The sequence below is a fragment of the Pseudorasbora parva genome, chromosome 20, assembly GCF_024679245.1.
Source record: "Pseudorasbora parva isolate DD20220531a chromosome 20, ASM2467924v1, whole genome shotgun sequence".
NCBI lineage: Eukaryota > Metazoa > Chordata > Actinopteri > Cypriniformes > Gobionidae > Pseudorasbora > Pseudorasbora parva.
In genome coordinates this window covers 19,835,547-19,859,022 of record NC_090191.1, presented here as the reverse complement: position 1 = coordinate 19,859,022, position 23,476 = coordinate 19,835,547, and the positions used below count along the sequence as shown (strand labels likewise).

Genomic DNA, 23,476 nt, shown 5'->3' with positions numbered 1-23,476 from the left:
AAAATAGACAAGGCCTTTCTTGTGAAATTACACCACAAACACACCCAAAAGTAGCACATTAGTATATAATAATATATACCTCAGTAAAATTTAATTACAGTTGCACGTAGCTGTACTATGATGACATGGGTTACAAAAGCTGTTTTGGAGCCATTAAAACATGGCGAAATCCCACACCTGTGCCTGAGGCCTGATGGGGGGACCTTTAACAACCCTAATGACTGTTAATTACAGCTAATTACACAGTTCAATCACCCCGCCAATCGTGTTTGGGAGACGCTGCATGAAAGGAAAAAATGTTACTATTTCAAGCACTGTTGGTGGAGAGCTTGGGTTTGTGTTGTGGGGGATGCTCTATTTTGTTTTTAATGTGTGTTTGAATAAGAAAAAAAGACTTTTGAGTTAGTCTATATGTCAGTTTAAATGAGTGTAACACGTTTGCACTTATACAATTGAACATGCATGTGTGTGAGAAGTTTTTCCAGAGAATAATATATTCATGTCTGACCTGACAAATGATGAACATTTCATAAGAAACACCCTTAAAAAAAGGTTGGACGTATGTATATACAGGTCCTTCTCAAAAAATTGCATTTTGTGATAAAGTTAATTATTTTCCATAATGTTATGATAAAAATTAAACTTTCATATATTTTAGATTCATTGCACACCAACTGAAATATTTCAAGTCTTTTATTGTTTTAATACTGATGATTTTGGCATACAGCTCATGACAACCCAAAATTCTTATCTCAAAAAATTAGCATATCATGAAAAGGTTCTCTAAACGAGCTATTAACCTAATCATCTGAATCAACTAATTAACTCTAAACACCTGCATAATATTACTCAGGCTTATAAAAACTCCCAGCCTGGTTCATTACTCAAAACCACAATCATGGGTAAGACTGTCAAACCTAACTGCTGTCCAGAAGGCCATCATTGACACCCTTAGCGAGAGGATAAGACACAGAAAGAAATTTCTGAATCAATAGGCTGTTCTTAGAGTGCTGTATCAAGGCCCATCAGTGGGAAGGAAAAAGTGTGTCAAAAAATGCTGCACAACAAGAAGAGGTGACTGGACCCTGAGGAAGATTGTGGAGAAGGACCGTTTCCAGACCTTGGGGGACCTGCGGAAGCAGTGGACTGAATCTGGAGTAGAAACATCCAGAGCCACCGTGCACAGGCGTGTACAGGAAATGGGCTACAGGTGCCCCATTCCCCAGGTCAAGCCACTTTTGGGCTACAAAGAAGCAGCACTTGACTGTTGCTCAGTGGTCCAAAGTACTTTTTTTGGATGAAAGCTAATTTTGCATGTCATTCGGAAATCAAGGTGCCAGAGTCTGGAGGAAGACTGGGGAGAAGGAAATGCCAAAAGGCCTGAAGTCCAGTGTCAAGTACCCACAGTCAGTGATGGTCTGGGGTGCCATGTCAGCTGCTGGTGTTGGTCCACTGTTTTTTATCAAGGGCAGGGTCAATGCAGCTAGCTATCAGGAGATTTTGGAGCACTTCATGCTTCCATCTGCTGAAAAGCTTTATGGAGATGAAGATTTCGTTTTTCAGCACGACCTGGCACCTGCTCACAGTGCCAAAACCACTGGTAAATGGTTTACTGACCATGGTATTACTGTGCTCAATCGGCCTGCCAACTCTCCTGACCTGAACCCCATAGAGAATCTGTGGGATATTGTGAAGAGAAAGTTGAGAGATGCAAGACCCAACACTCTGGATGAGCTTAATCGAAGCTATCGAAGCATCCTTGGCCTCCATAACACCTCAGCAGACTGATTGCCTCCATGCCATTTTTTTGTATTAAAAACACCTTTCTTTTATTGGTCGGATGATATATGCTAACTTTTTGAGATACGAATTATGGGTTTTCATGAGCTGTATGCTAAAATCATCAGTATTAAAACAATAAAAGACCTGACATATTTCAGTTGGTGTGCAATGAATCTAAAATATATGAAAGTGGAATTTTTATCATTACATTATGGAAAAAAATGAACAATATGTGATATATATATATATATGGGTTTTCATTGAGAGACATTGCTTGTGCTAGCTTTAGATTGCAAGTGCACAACTTCATTTTTTCAAAACAGATTGTCCTACACGTGAAAATTTTGTTTTGGGCTTCTCGTGATTTGTTCATTTTTGAAGTTTACTTTTGCCTGTATGGTGATTAGATAATTAGATTCAATGTTTTGGACTGCCGCCTTGAATGTCGGACATGCCAATTTATCTGTGACATGTCCGAAAGGCTGCGGTACTTCTTGTCTGCTGTGCTTCCTGTTAATGTCCGCCAGAGCCCTAGGAGACACATTCAACTCATTGGACAAACTTTATTTAATTGAGGGCAGGTTTTTCATCCAATAAATATGTGTAGCCCCGAATCACAAAAAAAAACTATTTCATCCAATGAAATGTAATTGAGTTCTTCTAACTCAATTTGGGACAATGTAATTGAGTTAATACAACTTAATTTTATCAAATACAGTTTAAATTATATTTATATAATTATAACATGACTTTTTATTATACTTGTCAAACTTAAATTAAAACATTTCATTGGAAAACCAATTATAAGCAGTTTCATTCCTCATCATAATACACAAATGTATATAATGAAAATATAAGAAAAGACTGGTGTCACTCCAGACATTAGCAGAGATGAGTGCTGATCACTCTTCAGCATAATGGTAACCAAACAATTAGAAACCATTACAAAAAACTGGGGTGTTTTTTTTTAACGTTTAATAGCCGTCCAAACACAGCCCAGACATCTCGCCTAAAACAAAGCAAATTTGGGGTGTCAGTGAAAAGGTAATAGATGTCTAACCACAGCCAAAGTATAGATTAGTCATCTAGCAAAGGACTGCGGGTGAAAATTAGGATTGAACTAAATCCGGTAGAATACATGAAATTGAAAACATTTATGTTAAAAATTGTACATGGTCCTTTTTATAAATAAAGTAGAGTAGAACATAAATATTGTCACATAGAGATAAGGAAAAAAGGTGCGAGGACTCAAGTGCAGATAAATGAAGATTTATTAACACAAAAAAAACACAAAAAAAAAAAAAAAAAAAAACACAAGGGGGCAAAACACATAAACTAGAAATAACAGAACACAACCAAAACATACCAGAAAGGAATCACCGGGAAGACGGGAGACGTAGACATTGCAACGATCTGACAAAGACTGACAAACACCAGGAGCTTAGAAAAGGGGACAAATGTGGCAGGGAACGAGGGAACACAGGTGGGAGAAATCAACACTAATTAGATAACAAGGGGGGAGGGATCAGACAATGACAGAAGCACAAATGACCATACTGACAAAACCCACATGTGCACACAAGACAGGACAGGCATGTGACAAATATATATTAAGGAAATAAGACCAAGCACTTTGTATTCACTGTTGACTTTGCTTACATGATGATCTCTCTAGTTATTTTGGCAAAAAATCAACATGCAATCATATTGAAGATTATTGTGGCTAGAAGGGGGTTACTCATGGATATATTACGGCTACTGCTTGCTGGGTAGTAACCATAGACAGTAAAAGAAATGGACACAGCATTGCTTCAACAGTTGTAAGTCTTCTAGTAGTTGTGGAAAGTGAAATCTGAATCACGTTGTTTAAACGTTTTGCCCGTTGCTTTTGGGTCACTATGGGCTTCTCCACATTCTTCTCCCTTGACTTTATCAGACTTTGTGTCTCCACGTCCCCCCGACTGCCTCATACACATTAAAAAATTGCCTGCGAGCGTCTCCTCCTGTCTAAACGGTCATTTCTCAACTGTGCGACAGAGTCGTGTTGGTTATGACGCAATCGTTAGCCTGTTTTACAAAAACAGCTTCTGCGGGGCGTTAGTGTAAGAAACAAGGCAATGGAGCCTTTTATACATTGTCGTGTTTCTTTAGAAATAAACAATGGACAAATGGAGTCTTTAAATGCCTCAGATGTAAAGTTATTCACTGTCAAAGTGACGCAAAAATGAATGGGAGTCAATGGAATGCTAACAGCAGGTGATGGCTTGGTTAGCAATGGCCGCCCCTATGGGTGGTACGCTTTCCGTGTGCTAGATTACACATTGGTAGTAACTTTAGAAAACCACTAGTGAGCAAATGTCTAGTGAGCAAAAAAGTTAATGTCAAGCCCTGTATATTGTTGTTGTTGTTGTTGTTGTTGTTGTTATTGTTATAAAGATTTATTTAAATCATTTGACAGCTATAATAAGTTTATTTTACAACTGCTATTTATGTTTTATGCAGCAGCAAGTATTCTTAACGTAAGTAGTCGCAAGTCGGTATAATATCAGTATCACATCAGCTTAAAAAAAAACTATAAAAAACGAATCTTGTTTAATAGTCAAATATGTGATGAAGAACCTCACTTCCTTTAGAGAGATCCAACAATCAGTAAACTGGTTACTGTACCATAGAAATGTAAATTGTCTGATCACATCTATTTTTTTTTTAGCTGGCCAAATTGAATTTCTGTGAATTAAACTGCATCAATTTACAGAAATTCAATTTGGCCAACTGAAAAATGTAGATGTGATCAGTCACTACAACATTTTCAATTGGAGACCTGAATTTATTTTTACAGTGTATATAAATACATCCTACATTATATATTTGAAATATTCATATAATTAAGAAATACATTGTGACAAATGAATATTGTTTTCATCACAGTGCTTTGTGAAATTAGTAGTTTATTCCCTCAGAGGAAAAGTTTTTAATGATTCTTTTATTACCTTCATTTACCTTCAAAATGGTCATAACAACTCTGGCTCTATTATGAAGAAATTGAACCTGAAAAAGACAAAGTAGGCAGTCACGGCTGCGCTCTACACATCAAATATGTTCCGTTTGGCTGTGATTTTCAGTGTGGACAGACAACAGCCACTGAAAACGTGACACAATGTCCCGGGTTACAGCAGCGCGTTGGTGTCAAGAAGCTCTGGAGAGAATCAGAGTTTGAGTGATGAGCTGAAGCACTGCAAATAATAACCGCTCGACTATTATATTTGTCCCTTTCTGAGAATATAAAGCAAGGGTCATTTCTTAAATGCATTTCTATAAATACATTTAAAAAAAAAAAACGAAGGAAAAAGAAGCAGCACTTTACGGGTTGATTTTAATGATACTTGTTATTTCATTCAGGTCTCTGTCGACCGAGGGGAGGTAATTACACACACACAGACAGAAAAAACAGCCATTGCACTGCTGTGTCGCCAGTACTTAATTACCTTTTGCTCACTCGAGATGCTGATTGCGAATGCATGCATCTTGATTGGGACTTACAGGAGGGACTAAATGTAGAGAATAAAACAAAAACAATAACAAGGTATGAAAGCATTTCTCTGTGTGTTTGATTCAGTGTTTGTTGCAGCATCCTGGATGAGGTTTGAAAACGTAATATTAGAACAATGTTGCTTGTCACGAGGAGACCAAGACACTGAAAAAGAACATTGGACAACAGTTTACATTGAAAATTAGTTTTACAGAAGCGAGGGATTGTTTGAAAGCAGTGTTTCCGCACTTTTTCTGCCCCTCACAGCTCCATTAGCAAGGCCTTTTCCAGGCACAATACCAGAAATATTTTCCGTTTTCCACTGGACATCGTTTAACGTTATCATAGTATTGAAATGTGATGATTTAACAAACTCATTAATCAGCATACTCTTGAAAAACTAAAGTAGTTTTCGAAATACAAAATATTGAAATTCTTTAACTTGTTTAATGATGTTGGGGTAAAAAAAAATGACAAACTGCTTCACTGTTTAATTTATGAAAAACTGTGAAACTTTCTTCCAAAGTCTCCATAAGTCTTCCAAAGAATCATAAAATGCTAGATAAATCCCCTTTTTATGACAAGATAAGGTTAGGTAATGTGATGTGACTTTCCACGTATGTTATATTCCTTTATAATAATAATTATACAGCGATCAAGCATCACATAATGATGCAGGTGAAGTGAATAACACTGATTATCTCTTCATTACGGCACCTGTTAGTGGGTGGGCTATATTTGGCAGCAAGTGAACATTTTGTCCTTAAAGTTGATGTGTTAGAAACAATGGAAAAATGGCCAAGCGTAAGGATTTTAGCGAGTTTGACAAGGGCCAAATTGTGATGGCTTGACGACTGGGTCAGAGTATTTCCAAACATGCAGCTCTTGTGGGGTGTTCCTGGTCTGCAGTGGTCAGTATTAAAAGTGCTCCAAGGAAGGAACAGGGGTAAACCGACGATAGGGTCATAGGTGGCCAAGGCTCATTGATGCACTTGGGAAGCGAAGGCTGGCTTGCGTGGTCCGATCAATCAGACGAGCTACTGTAGCTCAAATTGTTTAATAAATCAAAGGGTTAGGCCTTGTCCACACGAACACGTGTGTTTTTATAACCGTGAGTTTTTTTTACACGGTTTGGCCATTCGTCCACACGGAAACACAGTATCAACCCCTACCAGGGTGAGGATTTTCAGAAACGGCAGTTGCAGTGTTGTCCTGTGGACAGTAAAAACGAGTAAAACCGGCATTTTTGCCTTGCGACGTCAGAGTGTGCGTCGTTATCCACTGTGTTTGACGTCAGATTGTGCGTCGCTGACTGCTTTGTTGACGACCCTATGGTTGACGATTCTGTGCAATGGCGGACGTAGCCCACATATTGCTGATAGTAACTGTGCTAACAGGGCTGCTTGTATCATGTACACAGATACATGCTCAGGTATATTATTATATTGCGGAACAGAGGCGTCAGAATAAAATTCTAGGCTTCTGATTGGCCAACATGCCTTAACGATTAGGATGATATTGCCGCCTGCTTGTGTGGCATGCTCTTGGCAGCGCTTGATAGCGGGTTTTTGCGTTTTAATGTAGACGGAGATTTCTTTAAAACCGAGCATGTGTGGACGGGATTTTTTTTTTAAACGCAGGAGGAAAAACTCTGGTTATAAAAATACCCGTGTCCGTGTGGACTAGCCCTTAGTTCACTCAAAAAATTAAAATAATTTCTTTAATTACTCACCCTCATGTCGTTGGACACCCGTAAGACCTTTGTTCATCTTCGGAACACAAATGAAGATATTTTTGTTGAAAGCTGATGACTGAGAAAGGCTTCAGAAAGGGCTCCATTGGCATTCAGTATATTTCCACTGATCCACTCACAAGACCCATGAAAGGCCCTAAAGACTTCATTACAAAGTCCATCTCGCTACAGTGGCTGTACAATCATTTTACTAAGCGATGGGAATAGATTTTGTGCGCAAAAAAAAATCAAAATAATGATTTTATCCGCCAAGTTATTGTTTTCTGTGGAGATCTCGGACATGAACTCAAGCTATAGCGGCGATCCTCCTCTTCTGGGTCATGTATCCAAACGGCGGATCTGTGTCATATTTTCGCGCATGCGTTGAGTTCACGTCAATTACTTGGTGGATAAAGTCGTTATTTTGATTTTTGTGCAAACAATAACTATTTTCGTCACATTGTAAAATTATTGTAAAGCTGGACTTTGTATCGATGTTTTTAGTGCCTTTTATGGGTCTTGTGAGTGGATCAGTGGAAATATACTGAATGCCAATGGAGGCCTATCTGAAGCCTTTCTCAGCCATCAGCTTTCAACAAAAATATCCGATCTTGCTGCCAATGTTCCGAAGATGAACGAAGGTCCTACGGGTGTCCAACTACATGAGGGTGAGTTATTGGTAAATGATAAATGGACTGCATTTATATAGCGCTTTTAACAGACACTATGGCCATCCAAAACGCTTTACATTTTGCCTCACATTCACCCATTCACACACCGATGGCGATGTCAGCCATGTAAGGCGCCATCCAGCTCGTCGGGAGCAGCTGGGGTTAGGTGTCTTGCTCATGGACACTTCGACACTTGGAACCGGGGATTGAACCACCAACCTTTCGGTTTGTAGACAACCTACATGAACCACTGAGCCACTGCCGCCCCAAATGAATTAATTAAATAATTTTCATTTTTGGGTGAACTAACCCTTTAATGCTGGTGCTGATAGAAAGGTTTCAATACACAGCTCATCGCAGTTCGTTGCGTATGACGCTGCATAGCTGCAGACCAGTCAGGGTGCCCATGCCGAACCCTGTCCACCACCGTAAATGTAAAAAGTAGGCACGTGAACATCAGAACTGGATCACAGAGCAATGGAAGAAGGTGGTCTGGTTTGATGAATCATGTTTTCTTTTACATCACGTGGATGGCCGGATGCATGTGCGTTGCTTGCCTGGGGAACACATGGCACCGGGATGCACTATGGAAAGAAGGCAAGTTGGCAGAGGCAGTGTGATGCTTTGGGCAATGTTCTGCTGGTAAACCTTGTGTCCTGCCACCCATGTGGATGTTACTTTGACACGTACCACCTGCATTGTTGCAGACCATGTACACCTTTTCATGGAAACAGTATTTCCTAGAGGCTGTGGCCTCTTACAGCAGGATAATTTGCACTGCCACAAAGCCAAAATGGTTCAGGAATGATTTGAGGAGCACAACGAGTTTGAGGTGTTGACTTGGCTTCCAAATTCCCAGTACTCAATCCAATCGAGCACCTGTGGAATGTGCTGAACAAACAAGTCTATATAATTATATTATAACATACTAATAATAAGAATAATGTTTACCTTAAAATATTAATGTTTACTAATTCACAAAAATGATTAATACAATTAATAAGGATTTAGATGTGTAGTTGCGGTATGAGGAACACTATTTTATTTTTATATTCTTACAGATTACAGATTGTTGAATTTAAACTTTTTTTTAAATGGTTTGACATGGGTTTATTTTGAGATATTTGGTAGGATAAAAAAATAGAAAGTGAAATACATATATCATGTGTCATCCAAAGAATAATAATAATAAAAAAGTGTGTTAGTATGAGGGTCACCTATTAAATATAAAAAATATACAGTGTGTGAATAATAATAAAATACATTTTAATTCATAATTATTAGATGATTTATCCTATGTGTAGTTTATGTGTCCATATGCTTATTTTACTCTTTATAATTTCTGTTTTAATACAGCAAAACAGCAAAATGGTCCCATCTGAAAGTGCTTTGCACTATAAACTTACTTGTGGTTGGGAATTATAGATGTACAGTATAGAAGTATATAAGTGAACTTCATCAGTAAATCTCCAGTTACGTCAGATTCACAGTCAGCGCAGAACAGTACTCAGCTTTTAAATATTTTTTTTTCAACATGACCAATTTCATTATAATGTTACACTTGAAATACAAAAATAATCTAAATTACTCCTGCTGAAATATGTATGAGATGACATCTTAGTCATATTTAGGTCTCTGCTGGGTCCCTCCGTCGCACAGGTTGGGGTTGTCATGGTGACAGCAGGGTTTCTCACACTTCATGTCTTCCATTTGGACCAACTTATGCTCACTGTAATGTTTTACAGCAAAAACGTGTGTTTCAGTCAAAAATCAGCTGTCTTACACTTTGACATATAAAGCAGAATGCGTGAAAGCATGATTGCCTCTTTACACAGGTTTTTTTTTTTTTTTTTGTTAACCTGCAACTGAGCTATAACAAATAAACAAATTTAACTTAACTAATTCATACATTTTAATGAAGTAATCGTGTGCTGAGTCTCACGAATATTACGTGTTAGATATAACAGAAGATATAATGGTCCAGCTTTATTTTATTTATTTTTTTAAAGCATTTACATTGTTAATTTTTTGTAACAATTTTAAATTCTTTTCTTGCGTTACTTTTGATTAACTGCCACTTACAAGTTTGACATTTAGATATTGGAAACCATTAAATGTAGCAAATAACCGGTAAAGATATGGAAGCCAGTTATACTTAAGTCAGAGAGCTGTAGTCCGTGGGTGATTCCATTTGAAAACTATTAACAGTTGACCACTTGGGTCAGGGTGGAAGCTATCTTGAAATCTCCTTCTCGGAGCGTGTAGGGTTAGTTCAGGATAATTGGGACATCCCCCCCCCCCCCCCCCCTAGTCATCTCATGGGCAAATGCATGTGTCCCAATTTACCTGAATTCACCCTAGCAAAAAAAGTACAATTCTGTCATCATGTAGTTGAGTAAATTAAATGAGACTGAAGCTGTACCATAAATGCTTAAAAAATATCCAATATACTATACTTAAATCATTGGAAGCTATACAAAATCTTTGTGTGATAGTTAATGATTATTCACTAAAAATGCCCCCCTTTATTGAAGCTTTGAAATGTAAAAAAAGAAGAAAAAATAGAAATTGACTACATAACCAAAAAAATGTTTTATCAGTCTCATTTAGCACCAGTGGCGCCTTTATTTCTTGTGTATTTCATGACTGACACCTTATTTTCTGATTTCAGAACTACAGCATAGGCGAAGATTTCAAGTTAATAGTGACGTAAAGTCCCCCTGGCACATAGTCAACAATTGTATCCCTTAAAACTAATTTACATATTTCAATTACATATTTCAAAGTTTTTTCCTGTGAAAAAAATAATGTCTTCATGCCTTGAAATAGCTTGAATGTAACTACACCCATGCTTCATGTGGTGTAAGTGGATCCAATGAATATGCAAATTAGCCCCGCCTCCACTCACTCACACCAGCTCAGAGATCCCAGTCAACTTTACTGTAGTAAATGGTATCGCTCTTTACAATGTCGGACACATAACGGTAATTCATACGATTAGCCTTTTGCCTTACGTTATCATACAGCTAATAATATGATGCTAAAGTTACACAAACCATGTTTGTCATCTCAGTCTGCCTTCTAAAAATCAGGACACAATGTTTCTAAGGGCTTAGAAACGCTTTGAATAACTTAGAACTTCAGTGGAGAAAGGCATATAGTTCATCATAACATCACAATATAGATCATACACAGAATTAACACGCTATATTGCTAAATGTACCAGTTTACAGAAAAAAATTATCTTGAGACATGCCTACTTTTGAGCAAAGTTAATGATATGCTAAATTCCACCTACCAATTGACATGATTGGTTACAAGGTAGTTTGTGGCGTAAGAAACGCCAGAGATTTCAAACTGTGTTTTTGAAACTGTGTATTTTTCGCTGTAGTTATGAGAAAATACTCAGCAATGGCGTTGACTTATGAATTTGCACATGGTTTGTCTTAAAGCATATTAAAAACACCACATAGACACATAAACAACATTAAAATCCTGGGGCCTATTGCACAAAACTAAGGGATTAAGCCGGGTGAGCTTGGTGATCTTGTCATCTATATGCAAAATGATTACACTGCTGTTGTGTAAATGTACCCTGAAGGCACACTCACACCAAGAACGATAACGATAAAGAAAGATAACTGTATATTAGCGGATAAATTGAGCCAGGATCACCAAGATATCCTGGCTTAGTCCCTTATCTTTTTTTTTCTTTTTTTTTCTGCAATAGGCCCCTGGTTTTCGCCACAGGGGGTCTTTAAGTTTTGGTCTGTTTATGACACAAAGCTGGTCACAAGTGCACCAGTCCTCCCTCACTGCTGCACTCCCTCGCTCACACTCAAAACTACAATTCCCAGCATTCCTCCTGCCTAATCACCAGCCATCATCTGCGCATGCCCCTGATTAGCACACTCTTCACCACAGTAGCTGTGTCTCATTTCTTTACATTTCGAAGGCTGCGTCCTCCGGAGGACACATCCTGTGTAGGATGCGGTATACGGAGTGTCCTCAATCAGAATTAAACGAGATGTCCTTCGTAGGACACACAGGCAGGAAGTATCACGTTGCTATGCCAACACGTTCAACCTCGTTGCACTCTCTAATTATTTATAACTTGAAAATGACTATGAAATGTTTCTTGTCTTGACAGCAATGTTCTAAACGTTTAAAAAAAACACTAAACAGTTGTAATCCTGTTTACCACAACAATCTGTTTGAGATAATGGAGCTTAAAAAACAAAAACAAGCTTTAACTACTTACATTTAAACACCACACATACGCTTGCATGTACATCTGGCGGTGGTGCCATTTTTTCATATAATATAAAAGAAAATATGACGGTTGTTAATGGCGATGCAAAGAATTGTGGGTTATCTCCAGCCGTGAAGCATACACCACATGCACACTCCTGTGAAATTCCTGTGAATTCCTGTGAAAGAAGGACACATTCGAAGATCGCATTTGGAGTGTCCTTCTCACTTTTTTGAAATGAGACGGCCTTATGACGTATGTAGCCTTCGAATGCGACCTCCGGAGGACACAGCCTTCTGAAATAAGACACAGCTAGTATTTCAGAAAAAAACCCTCTGTCACACACATTGGCTGAGTGCCTGAAATTGCATACCCTCTTGAGTAGGTACTTATTTTCAATAAGTAAATAATTAATTAATTTACAACCGCAAAAGAAAATAAAGTATATTCTATATATGAATGTAATCTGGACATGCTACATTCGCCATGTCCTTATCACATGACCTAACAACGTCAGTTATGCTGCTTTATGGCCTTTCACAAAGCCTTACTCGTGGCCTCATGGGATAGTAAAGTGTCCATTGTATGCGCACTTCAAAATCTCGCCAGAAGAAGTAGGTCCTCCAGATACTTTTTGCTTCTGTTTTATGAGCGCTGTGGATTCGTACATACTACTTGTGTCACATACTTGTGTCACATACTGTACTATAGTAGGGAAATATACGACTTCGGATGTAGTCATTGCCAGGTCTACGACTTGGATTACGGATTACTTCCCTGTGATTTTTCTTCAAGTTCCTGTTCTTACCTTGCTTGTTCTCCAGCTCCCGCATCCCTCCAGCATTCCCGTTATCCATGTAAGACATAGATATTGTTTGTTATTCAGTGACTCAAATGGCAACCGAAAGGTGTGAGTGAGGATTTTCTTACCTATTGAATTTACATCCTCTATTGTCACCTGCCATCCTAATAACTGAAGAAAAATGTCTTGCACTGCTCGTTTTTGGTCTAGATTTGCCTGTTTTGGACACTATTCAATAAAGCTGTGTGTTGTTATTAACCCATCTCTCTCTTTTGAGGCTGAATTATTATATTTTTTGTTTTGTTTTTTGGGACAAGTCATTTACGTCAAGCCTTAAACCGGCCACTCCTTCAATCACTTCGGGGTGCAAATCGGGCTTAAAATCTTGTGGCCAGTTTAGATGGGGGAAAAAAGCAGCCATGATATTCTTCAACGTCACCTTTACCAAGCTCACATTAAATATAAAAATTCTCTCATTGCTATTATGTATATTTGAATTACATTGTGTGACTCATTATTCAAACAGCAGAAGGGTATGGTTTTAGTTGAACAACTTTAACTACACTGTAAAAAAAAAAAAAAAAACATGTTGGTTTTTGTTGGTTTAACTTAAAAAAATAAGTAACCTGGTTGCCTTAAAATTTTGAGTTTATTGAAATAAAAAATTTAAGTTGATACAATGAAGGAAATGTGTTTAAAAAAAAGAAACTCAAAATATTATTGTATCTAAACCACATAAAAAAATTGACAAATCATGAAAATAGCACTATTTGGCATGTTTCACTGCGTCTCAAAATCTCAAAAAAGTTGATTGTATTAACTCAAAATTTTAAATTTCAATGAACTCAAAATTTTAAGGCAACCAGGTAACTTTTTTTCTAAATATTTTTTTACCGTTGTACTGTATATCTATCATATGTTTGAAGTAATATATTTGTTAATTTCGGGACTCCTAGATCAAGTCCAGTTCTAATAAAGTACTCAGGCAATGCTCACTTTGCTATATGACAGCTCGCTTCTGCCCAGAGCGCAATGGCACAGCCTCAGTCCAATTACACTCACTTTAAGACTGTACACATGAGAGAGCGTTCATAAACCTTAATCAAGACTTTATCCACCGAGCTGTCTGTGCAAGAGTCAGTTCATTATATTAACAACAGCAGAAGAAACCATCAGAGATCTACACAAAACACGAAAGGGATTTTCTTGCCATATTTTCACAATTAATTAATATGAAGCCTGGTGGTTTGTAACCTAATTAAAGGTTTTATTTTGATTTTTATTTTGTGTTGGTGCGATGGTAATATTGTGTTATTGTTAATATTACTATGAATGTATGTAATTTATAGTATAGGTAATACCATGATGTTCCATGGAGTACTATTTTAATACCTTACTGTAATTCATACAAAAATTGTCTGTGTGATGTATTACAACAGTTCATCTATTCATTATTTATTTACACATTTATGACCTGAATTCTCTCGTTTTGTCATATGCAGGGGGATTCCAGGGAAGAAATGTGGGAAAATTATTGTGAAGGCTGAGGAGCTTAACAACTGCAGGGTAAGAGCTAATATTGATCATTGTAATTCAGGTTTTTTTCTGTATCCCGAGCTTGCTTATGCTCATTTAAGCTTGGCCAAAATCACTCACGGCCAGTTGCCTACCTCTAACATGTATACTCATTTGCCATTTAATACACAAGTATAAACAAAGATATAAAAAAGGTTAATTTTCTAATGAAATTGTGTGTGTAGAGCAGTACGTTTTTAGCTTAGCAACATGCTAACATTAAACTCTATTGAAATCAATTATGAGCAAAGTATCATGTGCGCTTCTATCACTGATTTTATGATTTGGATTTCTGATATTGAAATTTTGTGTCAAGAGTATGACATTGCTTGCTAGCTTAGCGACATGCTGATGTCAAACTGGACTAAAATCATACACTGATCAGGCATAACATTATGACCACTGACGTGATAACACTGATTATACGTGGTGTGGTCGTGATCGTGTGGTTGGATCAAACAGATAAGCTACTATAACTGAAATTACTCAAGAAGTTAATGCTTGTTCTGATAGAAAGGTGCCAGAATACACAGCACATTGTACTAATGCTAGTTGCAGACCACTCAGGGTGCCAATGCTGACTCCTGTCCACCGCTGAAAATGCAAACAGTGGGCAAATGAGCATCAGAACTGTACAGTGCAATGGAAGAAGGTGTTCTGGTCTGATGAATCGTGTTTCCTATGACATCACGTGGATGGCCAGTTGCATGTGCTACACTTACCTGGGGAACACGTGGCACCAGGATGCGCTAGAGGCAGCCGGTGGAGGCAGTGTGATGCTTTGGGCAATGTTCTGCTGGAAAACCTTGGGTCCTGCCTGTTACTTTGACAGGTACCACCCATCCAAGCATTGTTGCATGCAACCATGTACACCCTTTCATGGAAACGGTATTCCCTGGTGGCTGTGGCCTCTTTCAGCAGGATAATGTGCGCTGCCACAAAGCCAAAATGGTTCAGGAATGCTTTAAGGAGCAAAACGAGTTTGAGGTGTTGACTTGCTCTCCAAATTCCCCAGATCTCAAGCCAATCGAGCACCTGTAGGATGTGCTGAACAAACAAGTTCAATCCATGGAGGCCCCACCTCGCAACTTACAGGACTTAAATGATCTGCTGCTAATATCTTGGTGCCAGATACCACAGCACACCTTCAGGGATGGAGTCCATGGCTCGATTGGTAAGGGCTGTTTTGGCAGCAAAATTAGATTATGGTCATAATGTTATGCCTAATGGGTGTATATTAGGGTGACCAAACGTCCTGTTTTCACAGGACATGTCCTGTTTTTAAGTCCTGCCCTGGCTGTCCTGGTTGTTTTTTAGAAAGTGATGAAAATGTTCTTGGTTTTCATTATTTTCCATTGTGCCATTAAATTGACCGGCACTCGAGTATCAGTTGCAGCGTCTGCGCTCCTACCACGCACATGATGCATTCGATTTGGGTTAGAGCAACCTGCCTGCCCACCCATACGTTATGCATCTATCTACAAAGTAATGAAGAAGAGGCTGCGCTACGTAGAAGAAGAGACAGCGCAACCCCCCGCCTTATGAGCCAAGTATCCTGTGAAGTTCCATCATTGATTTTATGATTGTTGCTAATGAATTATTATTTTTTTTTGTGCAGTAGAGCATTTGTTACCAACATGTTAATGACAAACTCTAATGAAATCATTTCTGACTAAGTCCCCTGTGTGTTTTACGCGATGAACGCTTTTAAATCAGTTACTCTGTGGTTCCATTTCCGAATTTGCTGCCTATAGCCCTATAGTCAGGCGAAAGCTAATTTCATTTGACTTCTCAGCATGTCTGTTATAGTCTATTCATTGTATTTATCTTAGTTGTAAAACACAGGATTCAGTAATAGCACACACGATGTGCCAAGAACTCCAGCTGTGCTCACACACACACACATAAATACAGAAAGGCCTCCACGTTGCTAACAGAATTTGTCTTTCACAACAGGGACCAATAGACCTTATTCCATTCCCTGCTGGAGCATTGCATCTCACACAGACAGTGAATGTGTGTCTACATAAACGCTTGTCAAATGGATTTCTGATTAGGTCTTTTAGCCTTGCCATCTGGGTACAGTAGTCAAGCAAATATAACATGCCAAGCTATTTAGCATTTGCATAATGCTAGCTATCTAGAAACCATAAATGGTAAATACTCAGCTCATTTATACTGATATACTCCAAGGTCTGCCAAGTGCTCTAAATCCACATGCACACTCCCATTGCCCTCTTAACCTGCTTTCTAAAACATTCTCGCCCTGCAGGAGTCTGTGATGATGCAATTTTGTGGCAACAAGCTGGACAAAAAGGACTTCTTTGGCAAATCGGACCCCTTCTTAGTGTTTTATCGCAGCAATGAGGATGGAACGTGAGTAACACAGACACACGAGCGGATTCTTGTCAGCTACACACACCGCTCACAAAGTTAATCTCATCTCCAGGCTCTGTGTTGGGGAAATGGCTTTCCATTGAATTCCTTTAGGTTCATACCCATAGTCATTTGCCCCTGGATCAACAGGGGTTCTCCAGACATGGAACAATCACTTCTTATCTGGCTTATTCTGTTCTTTAATAATTCCTTCACTCGGAGACAAAGGGGATATTCAGCTTCTCCTGAAATTGCAGAATAAGTGTGCCTTTGTTTGTGTAGATCAGCTACAATATTTTTTTACAGCATTGAAACTGTATCATGTATACATTTAGTAAGTGTTTCTTTATCTTCTCAGTTATGTTGTTAGCTTAGCGACATGCTAACATCTGTCATGTTGTTCTAAACCTACATTTACTTTCTTCTGTAGGACATATAAGAAGATATTTTAAGAAATGTCAATACAATGGGAACTAGTGGTTTTGTGCTTTAGTTCAATGAATAAAGAGTGAGTGAGTGAGGGTTCTAAATCACTTACAAATGAGGTTCCATTACATACAATATGTAGACAGTAGACAGGAAGGCAGCTCGCTAAAAGCTAATGTTGACTAATGGCTTTATGAGTACAATGTGGTTATAACCATAAATTATCAAACTCTGACAAGAAGTTATATGTGGCTATTGATTTTTTTTTTAGATGGAATTACACATTCATTTACAAAAAGCTGCTGATGCTGTTTGACTAGCTGGCAGAGATGGATCATTACTTGGCATTTCTTGGTATCAGCCTGAAACAAAGCGAAGCTAGTCTCACAACAAAGCATATTTTTGCGATAATTTATTTCAGCAACACCACACTGTTAAAAATTATTCAGAAGAAAAGATACCTGGCTGCCTTAAAATTTTGAGTTCATTGATATTAAAATTTTGAGTTAATACAATGAAGTTTTTTGAGATTCGACAACCTTTATTAAAATATTAAGATTTTTTAAGCATATTGGGTAATTGTGTGTTTTATTTCTGATGAAGCAGTGAAACATGCCAAATAGTGCTATTTTCATGATTTATCAAATGTTTTATGTGGTTCAGATACAATAATATTTTGAGTTTCTATTTATTAAACAAATTTCCTTCATTGTATCAACTCAATTTTTTTTATTTCAATAAACTCAAAATTTTAAGGCAACCAGATTACTTACTTTTTTAAGTTAAACCAACAAAAACCAACAAAAATGGTTTACATGACAACAATGTACTAAAATCAGAAGTTTTTCCTTTGTATTTTTTGCATACAGACAACAAGTTGTCAAAACGTTCTGCGTTCACACGGATCAGCAAAAACGACTAAAAACACTGTATTATTCATGTCAGACCTCTAGTTGGCGATGTCACTTTGTAAAGAAACACTACCTGCTAGAACACTATATGCATGGAATATGCATTAAGCACTCTATGTGCATGTAATATGCATGAAACACTATATGCATGTAATATGCATGAGAATGACGTCACAGTTTTCACAAATTCACGTTTTTGTAGTTTACATAGACATCACATAACTTGTTTTCAAAAGTTCCTGAAAACACTATCGTCATGTAAATGAATGGCCACAATGCATACAAAGTTTGATGTATTTAGTTGAAAATGGTTTCATGTAAACAGCCGCTAAAACTCACAGACACAAACACTTAGCAATAGATACTATTTACAATAGGTGCAAATAGTAAATGATTGTAAAAATAGCAGTATTTTCTTTGCTATAAGTGTAATTGATGATATTTACACTTATATATAGTGGCAGATACTATTTGCACATCAGTGTTGTATATTATTAATAACAGAGTGTAAATAATTATATTTATTAAAATGTATTCATTTGTATTTATTATATGGATACCACCTTATTGACAATAAAGCCCTCCCTAAACCTACCCCTAACCGATAAACACACATTCTCCACTTAATATCCACTTTTTGAATATTTTCTTAATTTTTACTGAAAATACAAAAAAGTGAGATCTCCACGCTTGAGCGCTATTTAGATTCTCAACGCCTCATTTTGCTCATGCCGTTCTAAAAACGTGCCACTCCCATTGAAAACAATTGGAAAAATACAGCAGCCGTGTGAAAAAAACGCTTTAGTGGACACATGGCCTAAGTGTAAATAGACACTCCGAAAAAAATGTGTGTGCAAATACCAAAAAGGCTAGTATTGAGCTGTGTACTGAGCCCATAACTGAGCATCTATTCATGTATCTGTCCTTTAGAGAACAGAGTCTGTTTTTAAAGTAAGTCCTGTAATGATTTGAGGGAGTTTTCGCTCAATGGCCAGCTTCAGAAAGTCAAACAGAATATGTCCAACTATTTGTTCAGTTTCTGAAAACAGTCCTGTTGATGCTTAGCAATAAATCCAGTACAAATTCCCAACAATAATCACTTTTTCTTTTTTTTCTTTTTCTTTTTTTACAGTTTTCAATATGTTTGTACAGAGATTATTTCTGTATAGCTTCACAGTGAAGTCTGCCAAATAAAGTGTGATATCAGCTTACTCAAACATGATATTCTGCGATGGTTTGTACTAAAACATAAGATTTTGGTTACTTACATTTTACAAGTGTTAAACTTGCATTTGAGACATGTCTTCAAACTAGTTTTGTCAGTTAACAATGCTTACAAAGTGAAATTTCGACTTCATCAAGTTGATGACAGCTGCATTACTGTTTTATTTTCAACTATTTGCATTTATCTTACAGATTTACCATTTGTCATAAGACAGAGGTGGTGAAGAACACACTGAACCCTGTGTGGCAAGCCTTCAAAATCCCTGTCAGAGCCCTGTGCAATGGTGATTATGACAGGTATGGAGTGTTTTATACTGGGTTATGGTATTTTAAGGTTAATTTCTTCCCATTTGAACCACATTTAAAATATAGTTAACTGATATACTTTCACATCTCGTTATTTGATACCTGTAAACAGCATACAGCTGGACCAAATGATGAAGTTGTCACCCTTTAAAAAAAAGTTGAAATGTTACAAAGTGCCCCTTATATTATATTTTAAAGGCTTCAAATGTAGTTTTTGGAGGTATTTAGGTTTAAATGTTTAAATGCATCCCAGAACCCAAGGTCAAAAAGCACTTTAAATGTATCTTAATATACATTGTATCATCTACTCTGCTTTGATTGGTCAAATAGACCAGTCTGTTGTTATTGGTCTACTGCTTATTACAAAATTTGAATTTGAATGTCGCTTATTATTGTATTTAAATTTCAGCTCTGGAAGCTTCCTGAGTGCTTGATACACAGGGATAAGAACATTATTGATCACAGGGGTTTTACCGTCTCATTTCCAATGCGAGTCCTTATCCTTTGTAAGTGCATGCGAAATGGATTTCCATTTGCAGTGTAGAAAACATCTTTTTGACATGTCGACAACACAAAACAAACTCTTCCAGGCCTCACTACATCCTCAGTGTTTCAGAGCAGGTCAGAGTAGACTTTGTTCGCATGCAACCAATAAAGACGAAAGGCTGGCATAAGGAGAATTTGTTAGAACCCTACACAGGTTCATGACGGAAGTTAGACTGGAATTACTGACAACTTAACAACTCGGGCAGTTCAGAATAGATTCTTTCTTTTGAGAGACTTCATTTCTTCACTGTGATAACTACACTTTGATTTAGTTCACCTCAAGGTTTAGTTCACCCCAATTCTGTCAGTAATTACTCACCCTCATGTCATTCCAAATCTGTTCCAAACCCAACTTCACAACACAAATGAAAATACTTTTGATGAAATATGAGAGCTTTCTGTCCCTCAATTAACAGCTCCGCAACTCCCACTTTGATGCTTCAAAAAGTTCATGAAGAGCTCGTAAAAAAACAAATCCATATGAAGAGAGAGTAAAACACAATTCCACATGAATTGAGTGTTTTGGACCAGCTGCAGCTTATTTCTTAAGCGAGCAGGGCAACCACCCAGTAGAGCAATACATTAATATAGCCTTGAGGTCATGAATGCATGAACTAACTGTTCAGCATTTTGCATTGAAGGCATGTGCCTTAATTTAGATATATTTGATGGTAGAATGCAGTTTTACAGATGCTAGAAATGTGGCTTTCAAATGAAAGATTGGTATCAAAGAGTCACCCAGGTTCCTCACTGACGACAACAGCTTGAAAGTCAACATTTTTCACATTTTTCAAATGACACTATATGATCAAATTGAATTTAGGCTTTTATTTACATTAACATTCATCCACATCAGTTGTGGTAAACCAACAAAAGCTCAAGCTTATTCACTTGACGTGTGAGAACCAAGGAGGTTCATTCTCGTATGTTACTCAGCACGTTTGACCTTCCACAAGAACCAGTGAGGTTTGTTCTCGGGCATCAAGCAAGTTTAGTTGAGCTTATGTCTATGTTCACTGATCAATGTTTTCCCTTTCTGCACACCACACATTTTGGCAAGTGGGGCGTAAATTAAATTCCCGAAATAAAAAGGTTGCTTAACCAACGCATAACCAACATATATTTAGAAAGCTGACACTTTGGAGTTTACAGGTCAAGATTCAGAATGTATAATGTATAAAAAAATAATATGTGGATGTGGTATAACAACGTATAACCACAATTAAAGTGAAGTGAACACAACAAATAATGTTAAGATAACTCCCCTGGACTCTAATGTCTGGTGTGCAGAATTGCCCATTTACGATTCTATTATTCTATCTTGACTAATGTTAGCACCTCTGCCGGTGAGACTTAATCTTCCTTATTCTTTTATCGTTATTTTTTTAGTTTGTATTCAACCATTATTAGCCTTTATTCTGGCATTACATTGCTTGCCCATCCACACTACTTTCATCCAAGATTCGTTATTTCACCTTAAAGGCCCTTTCATACCAGACGCGAAGCGAAAAAGCGAATATTTCATGTGCGAATAGTTCATGTCCAAACCATTCCCATCAGCCGCGATGCAAATATGCAACTTCTGTGATGTTTCAGAACGCTTCCAAAACATTTGTGACAACAGCTGAGAAAACATGGACACTAAATAATCTAGTGAAGACGAGCTTTTCATTTTCTTTAGAAGTCAGAAAAGAAGGTTTTGGGTGCACCCAGTCTTAAAAGAACAGAGAGTCTGAAGGGGAATATCTTGTACAGGAGCTAAAACTTTATCATGGCCGGTTCCGCACTTACTTGTGTCCGTGGGACAATTTGAGCTCCTCCAGAGACCGTAGCACCACATCTGACGAGACAAACCACACATCGATTCGGAGCAGCTAAGTTTCCAGCTATATTTCCAGTTGAGTGACAATGTAAACAATGAAGTGCCACAGTCGTACTGACGGAAACGCATTCACTTTCCATAGTTGCGGACACAATTAGGTTTTAGACAAAAATCTACGAGTTTTAACTGAAAAGATGTGTTATTGTTGTTTTTTTTCCTAAAGTGGGCAACTACAGCTGTAATCTCGTATGAAATGGTTAAAGTCCATTGAATAGCTAGAGACAGCTACTGGACATTTCGTCACCTTTGTTTTTCTTGTATGTGATTGGAAGCACTCTTTACACAAACAGCTGATCAAAAAATAAAACCTTTGTGTGTAAAAATCACGTCCAGTGTGAAAGGACCTTAAGTCTTTCTAAAAAAAAGAGGAAAAAAACTTGCGCAAAACACTCTGATCGCTCTTTAAGCTTTTCAGGTTGCATAATTCAGTGGGAAATTAATAGTAATGGCATTGTGTATGATGAAATATTTTGCAAATGTGGGAATAAATCAATATTTCTCTCCAAATATGCACACTTTTGGACTAAAAGCCCTAACGAAGGCTGTTCAGCGTAAACCGTAGCAGACATGACTAATTATTAGTGCGTGTTTCTATTCTATTCAGAATAGTGTAAGTTACAGATTGATTATTTTGCACTCCAGACATAAATGTAAAAAATACTGTCTCTGCAACTGAGTTTTATCATAAACAGTGGTCAATTATTGAAGCTGGAGCCTTTAATCTTTTTAATAATGCACAGTGTGTCTATATAACATTAAGAATGTGGTTATGATGTGTATGAATGTCTATAAACTGCAAAAAAAAAAAAAAAATACTTTTCTTACTTATTTTTGTCTTGTTTTAAGTCCAAATATCAAACAATTCTTACATTAAGAATTATTTACTAGTCAAGCAAAAGTTTTTGTCTTGTTTTGGGAGAAAATAACTCAAAATTAAGAGAGATTTTGCTTAAATTAAGAAAAATAATCACCCAACGGGGTAAGAAAAATTATCTTAATTCAAGAGGAAAACAAGATTTTTTTTTACCTCATTGGCAGATTATTTTGCTTAATTTAAGCAAAAACTCTCTTAATTTTGAGTTATTTCCCACCAAAACAAGACAAAACTTTTGATTGTCTAGTAAATACTTCTTAATGTAAGAATTTTTTGATATTTGGACTTAAAACAAGACAAAATACTAAGTAAGAAAAGCATTTTTTGCAGTGTAATCTGAGGCAGTGAGGGCAATGAGGTAATGGTAAAGGGGTTAAATGAGAATAAAAGCCTGCATTAAATCTGTTTAAAACATCAAGCGATTTAGTCTGAAAACTGTGGACTAACCTGCTCAGAAAACTCTCAGATTTCACCAAAAAAAGATCTTCATTTGTGTTGAAGATGAGCAAAAGACTTATTAGTTTGGAACGACATGAGGGTCAGTAATTAATGACAGAATTTTCACTTTTTGGGTGAACCAAATCTCAA

At 37.3% G+C, this 23,476-nt stretch overlaps 1 protein-coding gene across 2 annotated transcripts in view; it reads left to right on the top strand.

Annotated features, from left to right (window-relative positions):
• Positions 1 to 23,476, top strand: part of LOC137048825 (copine-8) — a 180,814-nt gene that overhangs the window by 97,781 nt on the left and 59,557 nt on the right. The window contains exons 7-9 of one of the 2 annotated variants that reach the window (XM_067427123.1): positions 14,271 to 14,334; positions 16,616 to 16,719; positions 19,473 to 19,577. In XM_067427123.1, coding sequence (XP_067283224.1) covers positions 14,271 to 14,334; positions 16,616 to 16,719; positions 19,473 to 19,577 — 273 coding nt within the window. Of the gene's footprint in view, positions 1 to 14,270; positions 14,335 to 15,361; positions 15,518 to 16,615; positions 16,720 to 19,472; positions 19,578 to 23,476 lie in introns of those variants that run through there. The other variant, XM_067427124.1, reaches the window with a different exon arrangement.